The sequence below is a fragment of the Corvus hawaiiensis genome, chromosome 6, assembly GCF_020740725.1.
Source record: "Corvus hawaiiensis isolate bCorHaw1 chromosome 6, bCorHaw1.pri.cur, whole genome shotgun sequence".
Classification (NCBI taxonomy): Eukaryota; Metazoa; Chordata; class Aves; order Passeriformes; family Corvidae; genus Corvus; species Corvus hawaiiensis.
Genome location: NC_063218.1, coordinates 55,909,130 through 55,922,749, shown reverse-complemented (window position 1 = coordinate 55,922,749; position 13,620 = coordinate 55,909,130). Strand labels below are relative to the sequence as shown.

Sequence of the window (13,620 nt, the reverse complement as noted above, 5' to 3'; positions counted from 1 at the left end):
GGATTGCTGTCCTTTTCAGGGTGTGAAATGAAAAATGTCATGTTAAGTGGCAGACAAACATTTTCTTTCAGGAAATACAAAACTCTCCAGTGGATCAGTGAAGTGCAAAGAAATCCTGATCTGTGAAATAAGCATCTTGTTATCCTCCAGTTAGGAGGCCGGTCTGTAAAATCTCACTGAGTAGTCTGATTTTTATCGTGAATGTAAGAACTGGGTTTCTTTGCACTGCATTTTTCTTCTGATTATATTTTAGAATCCAGCCTTTATAATTAGCAGGATTTCTATCATTCACTTACCAAGTTGTCATAGTTACGTTTGTAATTTGCCAAGAAAAAGCAAATGCTTTTAACTGGTGAGCTCTAAAATAACTAATTTCAGTTGAATAAGGTTGGGAGCCTTTTAGCTAAACAAGAACTGGCCCTGCCTCTAATGCTGGCTTATACTGGATTATTTCTGCTGGCGTTTCTTGGTTTGGGCAAGGAACAACTGTGGCATCAAACTGCAGTGCTGGTGCCCTGTATAATGTGTGAAATAGACAGTGTTGTTGGGGCACAGGGAGGAGGTGACTCGAACACAGCATAACCATCTGCACTGGCAGTGCTGCTGGTGCTGGTGCTTCCTGTGTGTCCCGGCAGCGCTGATGGTGCTGTGCCGTGTGTCCCGGCAGCGCTGCTGGAGCTGTGCCGTGTGTCCCGGCAGCGCTGCCGGTGCTGTGCCGTGTGTCCCGGCAGCGCTGATGGTGCTGTGCCGTGTGTCCCGGCAGCGCTGATGGTGCTGTGCCGTGTGTCCCAGCAGCGCTGATGGTGCTGTGCCGTGTGTCCCGGCAGCGCTGATGGTGCTGTGCCGTGTGTCCCGGCAGCGCTGATGGAGCTGTGCCGTGTGTCCCGGCAGCGCTGATGGAGCTGTGCCGTGTGTCCCGGCAGCGCTGATGGTGCTGTGCCGTGTGTCCCGGCAGCGCTGATGGTGCTGTGCCGTGTGTCCCGGCAGCGCTGATGGAGCTGTGCCGTGTGTCCCGGCAGCGCTGATGGTGCTGTGCCGTGTGTCCCGGCAGCGCTGATGGTGCTGTGCCGTGTGTCCCGGCAGCGCTGATGGAGCTGTGCCGTGTGTCCCGGCAGCGCTGCCGGAGCTGTGCCGTGTGTCCCGGCAGCGCTGATGGAGCTGTGCCGTGTGTCCCGGCAGCGCTGCCGGAGCTGTGCCGTGTGTCCCGGCAGCGCTGATGGTGCTGTGCAGTGTCCCGGCAGCGCTGATGGTGCTGTGCCGTGTGTCCCGGCAGCGCTGATGGTGCTGTGCCGTGTGTCCCGGCAGCGCTGCCGGAGCTGTGCCGTGTGTCCCGGCAGCGCTGATGGAGCTGTGCCGTGTGTCCCGGCAGCGCTGATGGTGCTGTGCAGTGTGTCCCGGCAGCGCTGATGGAGCTGTGCCGTGTGTCCCGGCAGCGCTGATGGAGCTGTGCCGTGTGTCCCGGCAGCGCTGATGGAGCTGTGCCGTGTGTCCCGGCAGCGCTGATGGAGCTGTGCCGTGTGTCCCGGCAGCGCTGATGGAGCTGTGCCGTGTGTCCCGGCAGCGCTGCCGGAGCTGTGCCGTGTGTCCCGGCAGCGCTGATGGTGCTGTGCCGTGTGTCCCGGCAGCGCTGCCGGAGCTGTGCCGTGTGTCCCGGCAGCGCTGCCGGAGCTGTGCCGTGTGTCCCGGCAGCGCTGCCGGAGCTGTGCCGTGTGTCCCGGCAGCGCTGATGGAGCTGTGCCGTGTGTCCCGGCAGCGCTGCCGGAGCTGTGCCGTGTGTCCCGGCAGCGCTGCCGGAGCTGTGCCGTGTGTCCCGGCAGCGCTGATGGAGCTGTGCCGTGTGTCCCGGCAGCGCTGCCGGAGCTGTGCCGCGTGTCCCGGCAGCGCTGATGGAGCTGTGCCGCGTGTCCCGGCAGCGCTGATGGAGCTGTGCCGCGTGTCCCGGCAGCGCTGATGGTGCTGTGCCGTGTGTCCCGGCAGCGCTGCCGGAGCTGTGCCGTGTGTCCCGGCAGCGCTGCCGGTGCTGTGCCGTGTGTCCCGGCAGCGCTGCCGGAGCTGTGCCGTGTGTCCCGGCAGCGCTGCCGGAGCTGTGCCGTGTGTCCCGGCAGCGCTGATGGTGCTGTGCCGTGTGTCCCGGCAGCGCTGCCGGAGCTGTGCCGTGTGTCCCGGCAGCGCTGCCGGTGCTGTGCCGTGTGTCCCGGCAGCGCTGATGGTGCTGTGCCGTGTGTCCCGGCAGCGCTGCCGGAGCTGTGCCGTGTGTCCCGGCAGCGCTGATGGAGCTGTGCCGTGTGTCCCGGCAGCGCTGATGGTGCTGTGCCGTGTGTCCCAGCAGCGCTGCCGGAGCTGTGCCGTGTGTCCCGGCAGCGCTGATGGTGCTGTGCAGTGTGTCCCGGCAGCGCTGATGGTGCTGTGCTCCCTGCCTTTGCCAGGTTACCCCACATACAAGGAGAAGGTGAAGAAGCGGCCGGGTGGGCGGCCGGAGGTGATTTACAACTACGTGCAGAGGCCATTCATCCGCATGTCGTGGGAGAAGGAGGAAGGGAAGAGCCGGCACGTTGACTTCCAGTGTGTGAAGAGCAAATCCATCACCAACTTGGCGGCGGCAGCAGCAGACATCCCCCAGGACCAGCTGGTGGTGATGCACCCCACGCCGCAGGTGGACGAGCTGGACATCCTGCCCATGCACCCCGCCCCCAGCAACAGCGAGCTGGAGGCCGAGGGCCAGAACCCCCCGCTCTGATCCCGATGCCCCCACCAGCATGCTCCCTACAGTGACTGTACTCAGCTCATACCACACTGCAATGCCAGTTTTCCATTGTGTACCGGTGTTTAGGATGTTGCAGTAGGGCCCTCGGCATGGCCCCAGGGATGCCTGGTTGCTCTGGGAGGAGTACAGATCCAGCACTGGGCTCAGTGACGTACGTGTCTGTGTTTACCAGTAGGTTTGTGACGTTGGTGACTTGTGAGCTGGCCTGGCCCCCCCCTCTGCGGCCCCTGCGTGCCAGGGCGGGCTGGGAACGCTGTTGTGACACGGGGTTAGGAAGCAGAGTGGGAATTGATAGTAGCACTTTACAAATGGTTGAGAAATGGAATTTGAAGCCATTTTTTATAAATGTATTGCACAATACTAACAAAGTGCTTCTATCAAAGGTATTAACTGTACATAGTTTTGCTCTGAATAGATTGACCCTTTTAAAGTTATTGTATATGGTTGAGCACAAAACTACTTACTCTTGGGTTTTTGGATTGAGGACGTGATTCAATGACCCATGTAACATCTTGTTCAAGTTCTTTAGTGAATTTTTTCACTTGTTTGCAGCGTGAGCCATGTTCAAAAATTGTGAACAACGGATAGGGGCTTTATCTTAAATTCTGCCTTACCTTAAGCTGTTCACAAATATTTATTTAATACATTTTTCATAAGTGTCATGGAATAGGAAAATGCAAATGGATCATTCTTCATTTATTAATGATTGTAAACAAGTTTTTCATGCAAATAAAGTTTCCATTATTTTAATGGGCTTGAATTATCTGTGAATTACGAATTTTGCAAGTAGTTGCTTTTCTTTTCTCAGGGGAAGGATGGTTAATATTAAGTGAAAAACAAGTATTTCTTAAAGATAATCAGCCTATTTCAACCCACCCGCCTATTGTGCTTTTCTCAGGATAACCCTGGATGTAAGTAATAATAGCTTTCCTGGGAATTTATTGTCATGACAAAGTGGTGTAAGTGTATGTAAGGCGTTGGTTTTCCTCCCTTTTCCCCCAAGGCTAAAGAAATGATAAATACCAAGTGCTTCCAGCATGCACCTTCAGCAGGGTTTTATCAAATTTATTTATCAAAGTAAATGCTCCATCGTAGAACAAGGGAAACATTTATTTTAAAAATATTTAACTGTCTAATACATTACACTTTAACAATATTTATAGTAAAGGATTCTTACAAGAAAGAATAAACAGCTTTATGGTACAATTAGTATAAGAAATATCCACATGGGGACTGTTTTGCAGTGTAAAAACACACCATACATCTGAAATGGTCATTTGCATATAAAAGCTACCACTGATGCCAGTGAGTTGCACAGTGATTTAAAAAAAATTTCAAACAACAGAATCCAAAATATACAAGTGTTGCAAGCTATACACAGCTAACCAAATCAACACAGAACACTGTAGCAGGTTATTCCACTTTGTCTGAAGTTACACATGGTAGGATGAGTTGCGTTCTGACACAGCTTTTATGAAATTCCTACATAAAAGCCTCTCAGTCTCACAGGTTTCACAGACTGCAGAGCTCCACCAGTAAATGCACTTTGATAGTGGGTGCTGGGTGCTTCATTTACAAGGGCCAGGGCAGGTCGCTGAAGTCCACGGGGCCGCCGAGCCCCGCGTCGGCCTCCAGCAGGCTCATGATGACCGCCATGGCCGCCTCGTCGTTGCTGGGGCTGCTCGAGCCCTGCTCCGTGTCGATCATGTCGATGCCTATGTGGGAGTTCTCCCCTGCAGGGGAGCACAGCATGAGCCAGCTGCTCAGTGTGGCTGCTCACCTCACTGCCTCCGGCTGGGATGGCGCATGTGGGGAATAGCCAGGGGTTCCAGGCCCAGGCTGCAGTGCCAGGGACCGCCCTGGCAGCTGGGTGTGAGAGGAGGGACACTGGGTCACCGCAGCAGTGACCACCACACCTCAGGGACAAGCTGAGAGCCAGACTTCAAACACAGCCCCACACCAACATCTGGGAGGCAGCAGGCAGGGGGAGCTGAGCTAACCCACACTGACTCAGCAAGAGCCAAGAGGCTTCCAAGCACTACCTAAGAAACTTGCCAGTGCAAGGAGAGTTTACAAAACAGGCTGCAGGTGCCTCTTGGGGCACACAGAGTGGGTGGTTGGCTGTGGGCTTCGTGCCCCAGCCGGAGCCTGCAGATGGTAAAAGCAAGTTACTGCTAAAACCAACCACCTTGTTACAGTGTCCATGTGTGTTCAGCAGCATGGAGGATGTTCGTGCGTGACTTCACTTACCCAGGATAGAGGAGTTGTCGGAATATGGGTACCCAGAATTATCCTGGATTTGCCCAGACAGCAGCCCAGCTGAAGAAATGTCTGGAGTGCCACCATTCAAGATCTTGAAAGACAAAACAGAAGCTATAAAGCAGCATGAAATGGTGCATGGAGTCTTAAACTGTCCTATACTGGGATTTTTTATATAGGGTAGATGGACTTCCCCAAAAAACCCCTGTGGTTTATAACAAACACTCTTCTAAACAAAGAGAAATATCAAGGGGTGCTGAAAACACCCAATCCTCCGCCTGTTTTTTCCTTTATGCCATGCCAGCAGCCCCTATTCTGTGTGTAGATGTTGAATACTGTAGGGCAGAAGCAGCAAGAATAACTATTACTGGAATTTTAACTGTTCCAACTTGAAGTTTTATTTCAAGAACAAAGAGAGTTGGAAATAGACAGAAACATTTACTGTCTGCTCCAGTACAAGCAATTCTTATGTGTAGTCATCATAATTTCTGAGTAAAAAGGTTAAGTAAGTCTGAAGCAGTGCATAAGGATCTGGGTAACTGTTCTTCTTGCTTCGGATAAAACTTCCATAAGCATTTAGAGATTGCTGGAAGCAGCCAGGACAAGTGTTCAGGTGGCTCAGTGCTGGTAATGGCACCTGAGTGCTACTCAAGCCATCTTAGAGCGGGGCAGGTGCACAGCGTTGGCTTAGAAACACCCTCCCAGTGCCAGGAAAGCTCCGAATTGTCCTGGTATGTCCTACAGCAGCGCTGTAGCACAACTGGTGGGATCCACTCGGGCACAGCCAGCGCTCCCGTGCCAGCACTTCCAGCGTTCACCAGCACGGGGTGTTAGAGAGTTTTTGGAGGGTGGGGAGAGAGCTGTTCCTTGCAGCTCCGCTGGAAAAATACAACCTAAAGGGCAGGTGGATTTCAAAGGCTGCTGGTGTTTGGGAAGTGCTGCTCCCTGCCCTGCAGGCAGTGCTGTACAGGGGTTGTGACCACTGCAGCACTTTGGCTGGGTCAGGCCTTTCCAGCCCAGCAGCCAGCAAATCCCACATCCCTTGCCATAGACTGTGGGGGAAGCTGTTCTTACCTTCTTCCCTCCCGGCGAGGATGTGTCGGGCGGGGGGGTGCTGGTGATATTCAGGGGACTTGAGCCACAGCTGGAAGGTGATGATCCTCTTATCCTAAAACATGGATAAAACCAGGCATGGATTTACAAGCAACTCAGAGACTGGGAGTTTCAAATGCTGACTTCAGTACCAGATGCCATAAGGTGCTGAAAGCATGAGCTTCATTTTTGTAATTTCCTCCCTTTTCCAGTGTTCCTCAAACCAGCAGGAGCAGCAATGTGTGTAAATCCAGCCTGCTTGGTCTGCATGCTTTACCTCCCTCCCTGTTTTTGTTCCTGGACAGCCTTCCCTGAGTCAGAGGAAAAGGCTGCTATGGAAAGCCTCATTTTTGTGTATTTTACTTCAATGTCCATCAGCTAAGAATTCCAGCTGCCTCAATCACATAACCCAGACTCCTTCAGTGCGCTACTGCTACAGAAGTACTCTGGACACTGGATTGTTTTTAACTGCTTAAAGCCACATTGTTCATTTCCGTTTTCCACAGCTTGATCAAACATCTTTAATAATGAATAATGTATTGACTGTAGAACCAACAAATCTCTAGACCAAAGGGAGGAGGGGTAGTTACAGGGAAAAGCAATGGAAATGGGAATCTTCTCCTTGGCAGAGTTCCCCTGGGAAAGCTGAACAGAAGGCAGCTTTGGAAAATAGTAACAGCTGCTGAAAAAGGACTGGAACTAACCCAGGGTCGGAACTGAAATGCAAGCATGGGTGGTAACTGCACTACTACACTCACTTGACTAATTAAGTGTTTTACAGCTACTGGAAGGGATGGTTAAGCTTCAAAGTATTGGCTCTGCCTTGGGTTTTTTTCTTTTCCTCTCTCCCCTTTTTCCTCTTCTTCCTACAGCAAGGAACAAAGTCTTAGGCATAGGTCTGCTGTTGCCTTAAGTGAGGATGGGAAAGAGTCTCCTGCCTGCAGCAGGAACAGAACTATGGAAACAGACTGAATGTGCTCCTGGACTGCAGCTCAGTCTGGTTAAATTACTACCACTAAACATCTGCTGGGTGAGACCACTTTTATAGGAAAGGGAACACAGTTCCCAAAAGGAAATCCATGAAGAACAGGGATTTTTAGCCAACAGAAATTAAGTGGTACCCACTGAAAGCAGCTGCTCACACAGGTGAGAACACAAGAAGCAGCTGTGGATCCCCACAGTCCCTTAGGGACCCTGTGTTTGACCCAGGCCCACATCCTGAGTACCACGGGAAGTCCCCAGCATGGTGTCCTTGCTCCAAGAGCTGCAGGGGAACTGCATAAGCTCATCATGCACATCTAACAACTCCAAAAGCATCTGAGTGAATGGACTGCACGAAAACAAACATCGCTGTTCTGGCACACAGTCAATAGCTTTGGCATTTGAAGGTTGTGCCACTCACAGCCTCAAGTCACTGGGAAAAGAACAGTCTGGAATGGATTTGTTCCTAGTTAGCTGCTCTTTTTAACTCCTGTTTCTGGTAAACAGGTCATCATCATCATCATCATCATCACCCTGCAAAAAAGTTCCAGTATCAGCCTTTTGCAAGAGAAAGCTGGGAGTCTGTAACTTCATGCTTTCATTGTGGGGGTTCACTGCCTCAGGGATGCTGAACAGGAATCTGTAGCTGTCTGTGAAATACAGCCGGATCACTCCTTATTCATCTTGAATAAGTTGTTCTTTAAGAGGAATTAGACTTCCTTAATTTCCTCTTAAAGAACAATAATAAAATAACTTAAATTCACACCATTTTCTCTCACCTGTGAATCTCCATGATTTCTTCAGCAATCATCCTCCCTATTTTACCTGCCCCAGCTCTTGTTCCACCTGGAATTCCAGGCACAGTAGGATGGGTCCTTTTGGGGCCACCTGAAATGAGTAGATTGTCTTAAGGTCAGATAAAAGCTTGCAAAGCTTCTCCAAAGAGCATCTGTGTTTAGGCTTTGAGCAGCTGCAGGACCTTCTGAACTGGATTTATTTACAGTTCCACCAACTGGTGAGTGCCTTCGAATGTATGAAAAGCTCTGGCTTGCCCTGAGCTGTGCTGGGTCTCAGATGTCCCTCAGTGCCAGCAGGGACAGAACAGATCCCAACTCCTTCAGAATCTGGCTGTTGTCCTCTTTTAAAACCAAGCATCTGGTGCTACCTCTTGTCCAGAGCTGTACAGAATGGCCTTGTCAGACCTGCTCTTCTCTGTGCCCAAACAGGCTCTTTTCCAAACATGTTTGTTCTCTGCTTTGTGTGAAGAACTTGCCAGTGCATATTCCATTCAATATGGGAAAAGCCCAAGGTTCCTGATGACTGCAAATAAAGCTCCTGGCAGGTAACTGCAGGAATTGAAAAGTGGAGGGAAAAGTGAGGGCTGAACAGTCAGGAGCTGTTGCTGTAATGTGATTCACATTTGCACAGCACTTGGGAGGTTGTCAGGGAGGAGCCCAATATACTCCACAGCAGAGAAAAGACCACACTGAGAGGGCAGGAAAGGCCACAGCACTGCTTATCCAGAGTGGATAATTGCCTGCTTTTGGAAATGCGTATTTAACAACAGCAACCCTCAGCAGCTGCGGCTCAGTCCCAAAACTAAACCTTATTCTCCTTAGCATATTAACACATCTCAGTGCAGAAGTGCAGCAAATCTGGGCAGGCAGGATGAGCTGCTCCCAAGGCACGACAGCCAGTAACTCCCAGAGCACAGGAATTACCTTCTCCAGCCTGGAGCACGCTGTCCATGCTGTGTGGGGACGCCGCCAGCTGAGGAAAGGCCGCGTCCCCGCTGTCCAGGACCGTGGTGCTGTGGAGGTCAAGGATTAGATGAATCAGTGAGAGAAAGCCCTATCAGTGACTAAAACCCAAGTCATGCAAGCCAGAGCTTCAGTATGGAATGCTTCAGGGTTTCAGTAGTCTGTGAGTCAGTGTCACCTCTGTGCCTGACACCAGGGCTGGGTAAACAACAGAAATGAACCACCCTGCTCATTCACACAGCTCAGCGTGCAGGGCAGGACCCCAACAGCTCCTCTCATCAGAGAATCCCTCTACAGCAGTTATTCTGCTGAGAGAAGTCACCTCAAGGAAAAGGAAAAGGGGGGAAGAAGTACCTGCCAAAGCAAAGAAATGCATGTCCTGTAAGACCCTACAAAGACCGAATCCCAGGTTTTCCCAAAGAAAGAAAATACCTCTATTTTCTGCAGGCTTTAACAACCAGAAATGAAATTACTGCAGCTGTTAAACCAAAGCCCCTCTCCCCAGGGTGTTATCTGGAGGACACACCTATTGTCATACAGAAGGTGTGCACATATTTAGGTCAAATCTCACATGAGAAAAGGGCAGAACAATGGGCATTTCCAGGCACCTGCTGAGGGAAAAGCACTTACGAAACGACTGTGTTTGTGGAGACAATGTATTCTACTTCTTTGGTCCAAGGGTTCATGAAACTGAACCAGCGACTCCGCAACGTAATAAAAGAGCCATCTTTTATTTTAAACTTGTAGCAGTTAGTTGTAATTTTTTCTCTTGTCTGCAAAACTGAAGACAGGCAGAAAGCAAGTGATTTGTGTCAAACAGGCACCACAACAACATAAATAGAGCCCTTGTCAGGGAAAACCCAGTTAACTCCTCCCCTCACCCCTCAAGAAAAATGCTGTTCCTCCCTCATCCCCCTCACCTATCCCGAACCTCAAATATTCCCTACAAATCCATGCAAGTCTAAGATAATCACAGTGTTTGGCACATACAGCACAATGTTCTCCACTAAAGCACTTGCAAACAGCAATACCCAAATCTTTTCAAGTCTGTTGGGTTTCCTTAATACACAACAACTGTCCCCAATATTTTGAACAAAATTTCTTTCCTGAATTATTAGTAATTGTACCTTGTCTGTGACATTCTGCAAGATGTGCTATATCATCTTGATGAAAATATTCATAACATGAAGTACCTAGAAGTTCCTGGGGTAAGTATGCCAGGATGGCTGTTGCCCTGGGGAAGGGAGGGAGAGGAAGAAAATAAAGAAAACAAAAAAAATCTTTTCAAGTTGAAGTATTAGTCAGAGATTCCTAAATCTCACACCGAGGCTGGGTAAGGCTCAAGTAATGCGGAAAGGAATTTTCAGCTTAGAAGGTAAAAGTAATTCCTTAAGAATACTATTTTTAATTCTCAGGTAATTAAAAAAGTACCTAACACCCAGAGCCCTCAGGTATTACATCTGACCTACCACCACCAGAGGGGATGTAAGAGTTTCTAAATAGCTTTGAAGATACACTGTAATTTTGGGAATTTAAGCCTGAAAAAAGCTGCCCTGTAGCAGCCACAAGATAACACCAAGCTTTTTGCATAAAATGCCACTGCAAAACAGACATCAAAGGTTTGGCGAACTCAAGAGTGGGACAAAACAACACCCCACCAAACTCAACTTGGATTTTGTACGTTTCTTAGGAGAAAATTACTGAGGGAGAAGTGACAGTTCCTTGAAGAAACTGAAGTAAGTTTCACAATTCCAGACTATTCCAATGCAAATTAAACATGAAGGGCAATAAGGAACAAAGCTGGGTAGATCAACACCTCTTCTGCAATCTCAAAAAAGCCCAAATTAAATATTATAAAATGTAGAAATTGGTACATATTAATAATTATGAATAAGAACAGAAGGAAAAAAGCTGAAGCACAAAATCCATAGTATTTAAATGTGGGGCACTTCTTGTATGTTCCCAAACACACCAAGAGAATTCAGCACCAATCAGGTGCTTTACACCTCAAGTCCTCCTTGACAGGGAGATCAAACACCTCAGTCCTGGTGAAGGAAACAAGAATTTAAACTGACTTTTGTCTGGTGAGCCTTATCCCAGGACACTTAAACCCCAAGATAACCCATCAAAGCAATCTCTAAGAGAACCACAAAGCAGCAAAACAAAGTCTATCTTTAAAATGGAAGAGCTGGCAACCAAGTCAACCTTATTCCAGTATTTTTCCAAGAACTTTAGCAACCAAGGCTTTTAGCAGCACTGCTGTGGTGGGACATCTGACATAGATGAGGAACAACCAGCATGAGCATCAACAGGTGATTTGTCAACCCTTTTCTTTTCACAGCAGGATGTACAGGTGCTGTGGAAAGGAGAATCTGCACCAAGTGACAGATGGCAATGGACTTGGTGAATCCAATATCTGACCCTGTCCTATTATGCAAGGAAGGAAATTGTTTGTGTCCTTCTGGAATTTCATCCTGTATTTCCTCTTTTCCTCAGCTCACTTCTCCGACAAAACAAGGCAGCTCTGAATTCTGAAGCTGTGTCTGATGTCATCTGCATAGACAAGAAACTTAATTTTACTCTCAAATTCACCATGCAGACCAATTAGAAGTACTGAATAAAGAAGAGGAGAGACATTCTCTTTAAAACCCTGTTCAGTGCAGCGTTCCAACAGTGAATTGTTAAGCAGTTCCCTGGCTGTGGCAGCCCAGCTAATTGGTACCTGACACACAGCAGAGCTTCTCCAGGGACCATCCAATCCATAAGGACACAAAGGGTCACAGGGAGTTTAAGAAGTGTTTCTTGCCTGAGTTCCTTGGACAAATGCTAAAGGAACAGTGCAAGTCTATATTAACAAAAAAACCTGACTTGGAAAGAAATTGCTTCCAACTTTTACAGGTGCCTAAATATTCTCCAGTAGAAGCAAGGATCATTGGATGTCAACTTCAGGCCTAGAGACCAGGCTGTCTTCTAAATAAATTCCCCTTCAAAGAGCCCTTTGAAGTAGCAAACACATTCCAAGGACTGCAAACAACAGCTGGAAAACAATTAAATAAAAGCGTATGTGTTTAAATCCAATGGGTCAACATTTTCTGAGTCTCATTATTTTAGAAATGCCTCAAAACTACTCATCAGGGGAATATGTCTGATCTTTTGAAAATAAAACTTGCTTATAAACAAGACAGAATGGCATTTTCTGGGCAACAGCAAGCTATGAATGCTCCCACAGCTCCCAGGGCGAGCACTCGAGAGTTGGTACTTTCCAAAGCTTTCTATCAAATTAAAACCAAAAACACCCAAACAACCTAACCAAAAGACACAGCCAAACCACCCCAAACCAGATAGGTAACATAAAAAAAACCAAACCAGTCTCCTTACTGCACTTCCTCCCATGACTATCCTCTACTTCCTCTCAAAGGGCACTAAAGATCAGCTGAGTCTCCTCTGAAAGCAATTCCAGCAAGCAGATTCTGTCAGAGTTTGGAGTTTGGGCTTTTCTAGCAGCTGAGCCAAAGCCACAGGGAAATTGGAACAGCCTCACCTGGGCAGTCTCAATCCCTGTTGACAAGGAAAGGAACCAAGCAACCCCTCTCCAACCAACCCAGCATAACCTCTCCATTAACATCCTTCAACCTCCTACTTTTCCCTCCAAGACCCAGTAATTTTCAAGGAAGATTCAGGTCATATGTGCCTGCTACTTAAGCAAATTCAAGTAATTTCTTTTGGAAAAGGAAAGCACTAGCCTTTTAGATAATAAATTGATGTTTGAAAGCAGATACCACATTGGCACAAGTTCTCAACCCGTTTCCAAGAGATAACCTTATGAAAAGCTTTGCTTACAGACACAAAAGATCCCATAGAGAAGCATTAACCCAGCAGAATGTGCCCCAGTAAACAGTTATGTAAGTGTACATGCTAGCAAAGCCTAACCCAGCCTCTGCAGCCACTTAACCGTGTGGTGTTTGCAAAAGGGTTCCAGTAACACAGGTAGCAATTAGGGTCCAGTTTCAAAACATTTTCTTCTGTAGATTTCACATGTACATAACCCCCTTAATGAACCGGCAGAAATGACCCTGGCGTTATTCTCCCGTATTTTTGGAAGTTTGGGGGATTTTTTAAAACTTTAACCAGTCATACTGAAAATATGCATAGTAACAGCTTTGAGCTCCACCTCAAAACCCAACCCAGCTCGCAGTAAAAAGCTAAAAAGGGCAGCAATTTATTTTCCCCATGGTATTTACACTGCTGCAAGGAAAGCTGTCCGTGAGGCAGTGCTGGACAGCGGAAGGTGTTGGAGGAACTCTCACCTCTGATCTACAAAGACGAATTTCCCGTCGATGGCGTGCCGGGACACGTATTCCGTGGGCTTCACGCGGATCTCGCCGTTCACCGGCTGCGGGACCACGTGGGGATGGAGCCTTCCAATGGCAACAAGGCAGCTTAAATTACAACCCTCGTTATCTGGCTCGTTATCTTCATCTAGGCCCATCTTTGTTGGAGGCCAGCTTTTTAAATAGCCTGTGCTATGAATAGTGCAAAAGCTTTTGCGGTCTGCTGTAAAAAGAAAACAAAAAAAAAGAACCCAAAAAACAAACCAACAAAACCCAAGAAAGCAGTTAGGTCATGGATGCAGCTTTGGAGAACTTCAACTCAGTTCTGCTAATAATGCATCTCCTCTCTTATGCAGGAAATTCGGGGGGCTGGGGGTGTTTAGCCTGGAGAAAAGGAGGCTCAGGGGTGACCTTATCACTCTCTAGGACTGCC

The 13,620-nt window shown here is 48.5% G+C and overlaps 2 protein-coding genes across 15 annotated transcripts in view; one reads left to right on the top strand and one right to left on the bottom strand.

Annotated features, from left to right (window-relative positions):
• The window catches only part of BTBD10 (BTB domain containing 10), a 29,208-nt gene extending 25,694 nt beyond the window's left edge, over positions 1 to 3,514 (top strand). For all 6 annotated transcript variants that reach the window (XM_048305592.1, XM_048305590.1, XM_048305593.1 and 3 more), the window contains one exon: positions 2,427 to 3,514. In XM_048305592.1, the coding sequence (XP_048161549.1) occupies positions 2,427 to 2,737 (311 nt within the window). In that variant the 3' untranslated portion in view covers positions 2,738 to 3,514. The remainder of the gene's footprint in view (positions 1 to 2,426) is intronic.
• Positions 3,515 to 3,794: 280 nt separating this feature from the next.
• ARNTL (aryl hydrocarbon receptor nuclear translocator like) overlaps positions 3,795 to 13,620 on the bottom strand; it is a 47,899-nt gene continuing 38,073 nt past the window's right edge. For 7 of the 9 annotated variants that reach the window (XM_048305578.1, XM_048305583.1, XM_048305579.1 and 4 more), the window contains 8 exons: positions 13,164 to 13,410; positions 9,984 to 10,090; positions 9,487 to 9,637; positions 8,818 to 8,906; positions 7,876 to 7,984; positions 6,098 to 6,191; positions 5,015 to 5,117; positions 3,795 to 4,497 (listed from right to left, as the gene is read on the bottom strand). In XM_048305578.1, the coding sequence (XP_048161535.1) occupies positions 4,337 to 4,497; positions 5,015 to 5,117; positions 6,098 to 6,191; positions 7,876 to 7,984; positions 8,818 to 8,906; positions 9,487 to 9,637; positions 9,984 to 10,090; positions 13,164 to 13,410 (1,061 nt within the window). In that variant the 3' untranslated portion in view covers positions 3,795 to 4,336. The remainder of the gene's footprint in view (positions 4,498 to 5,014; positions 5,118 to 6,097; positions 6,192 to 7,875; positions 7,985 to 8,817; positions 8,907 to 9,486; positions 9,638 to 9,983; positions 10,091 to 13,163; positions 13,411 to 13,620) is intronic. The other 2 variants (XM_048305584.1, XM_048305582.1) reach the window with 1 other exon arrangement.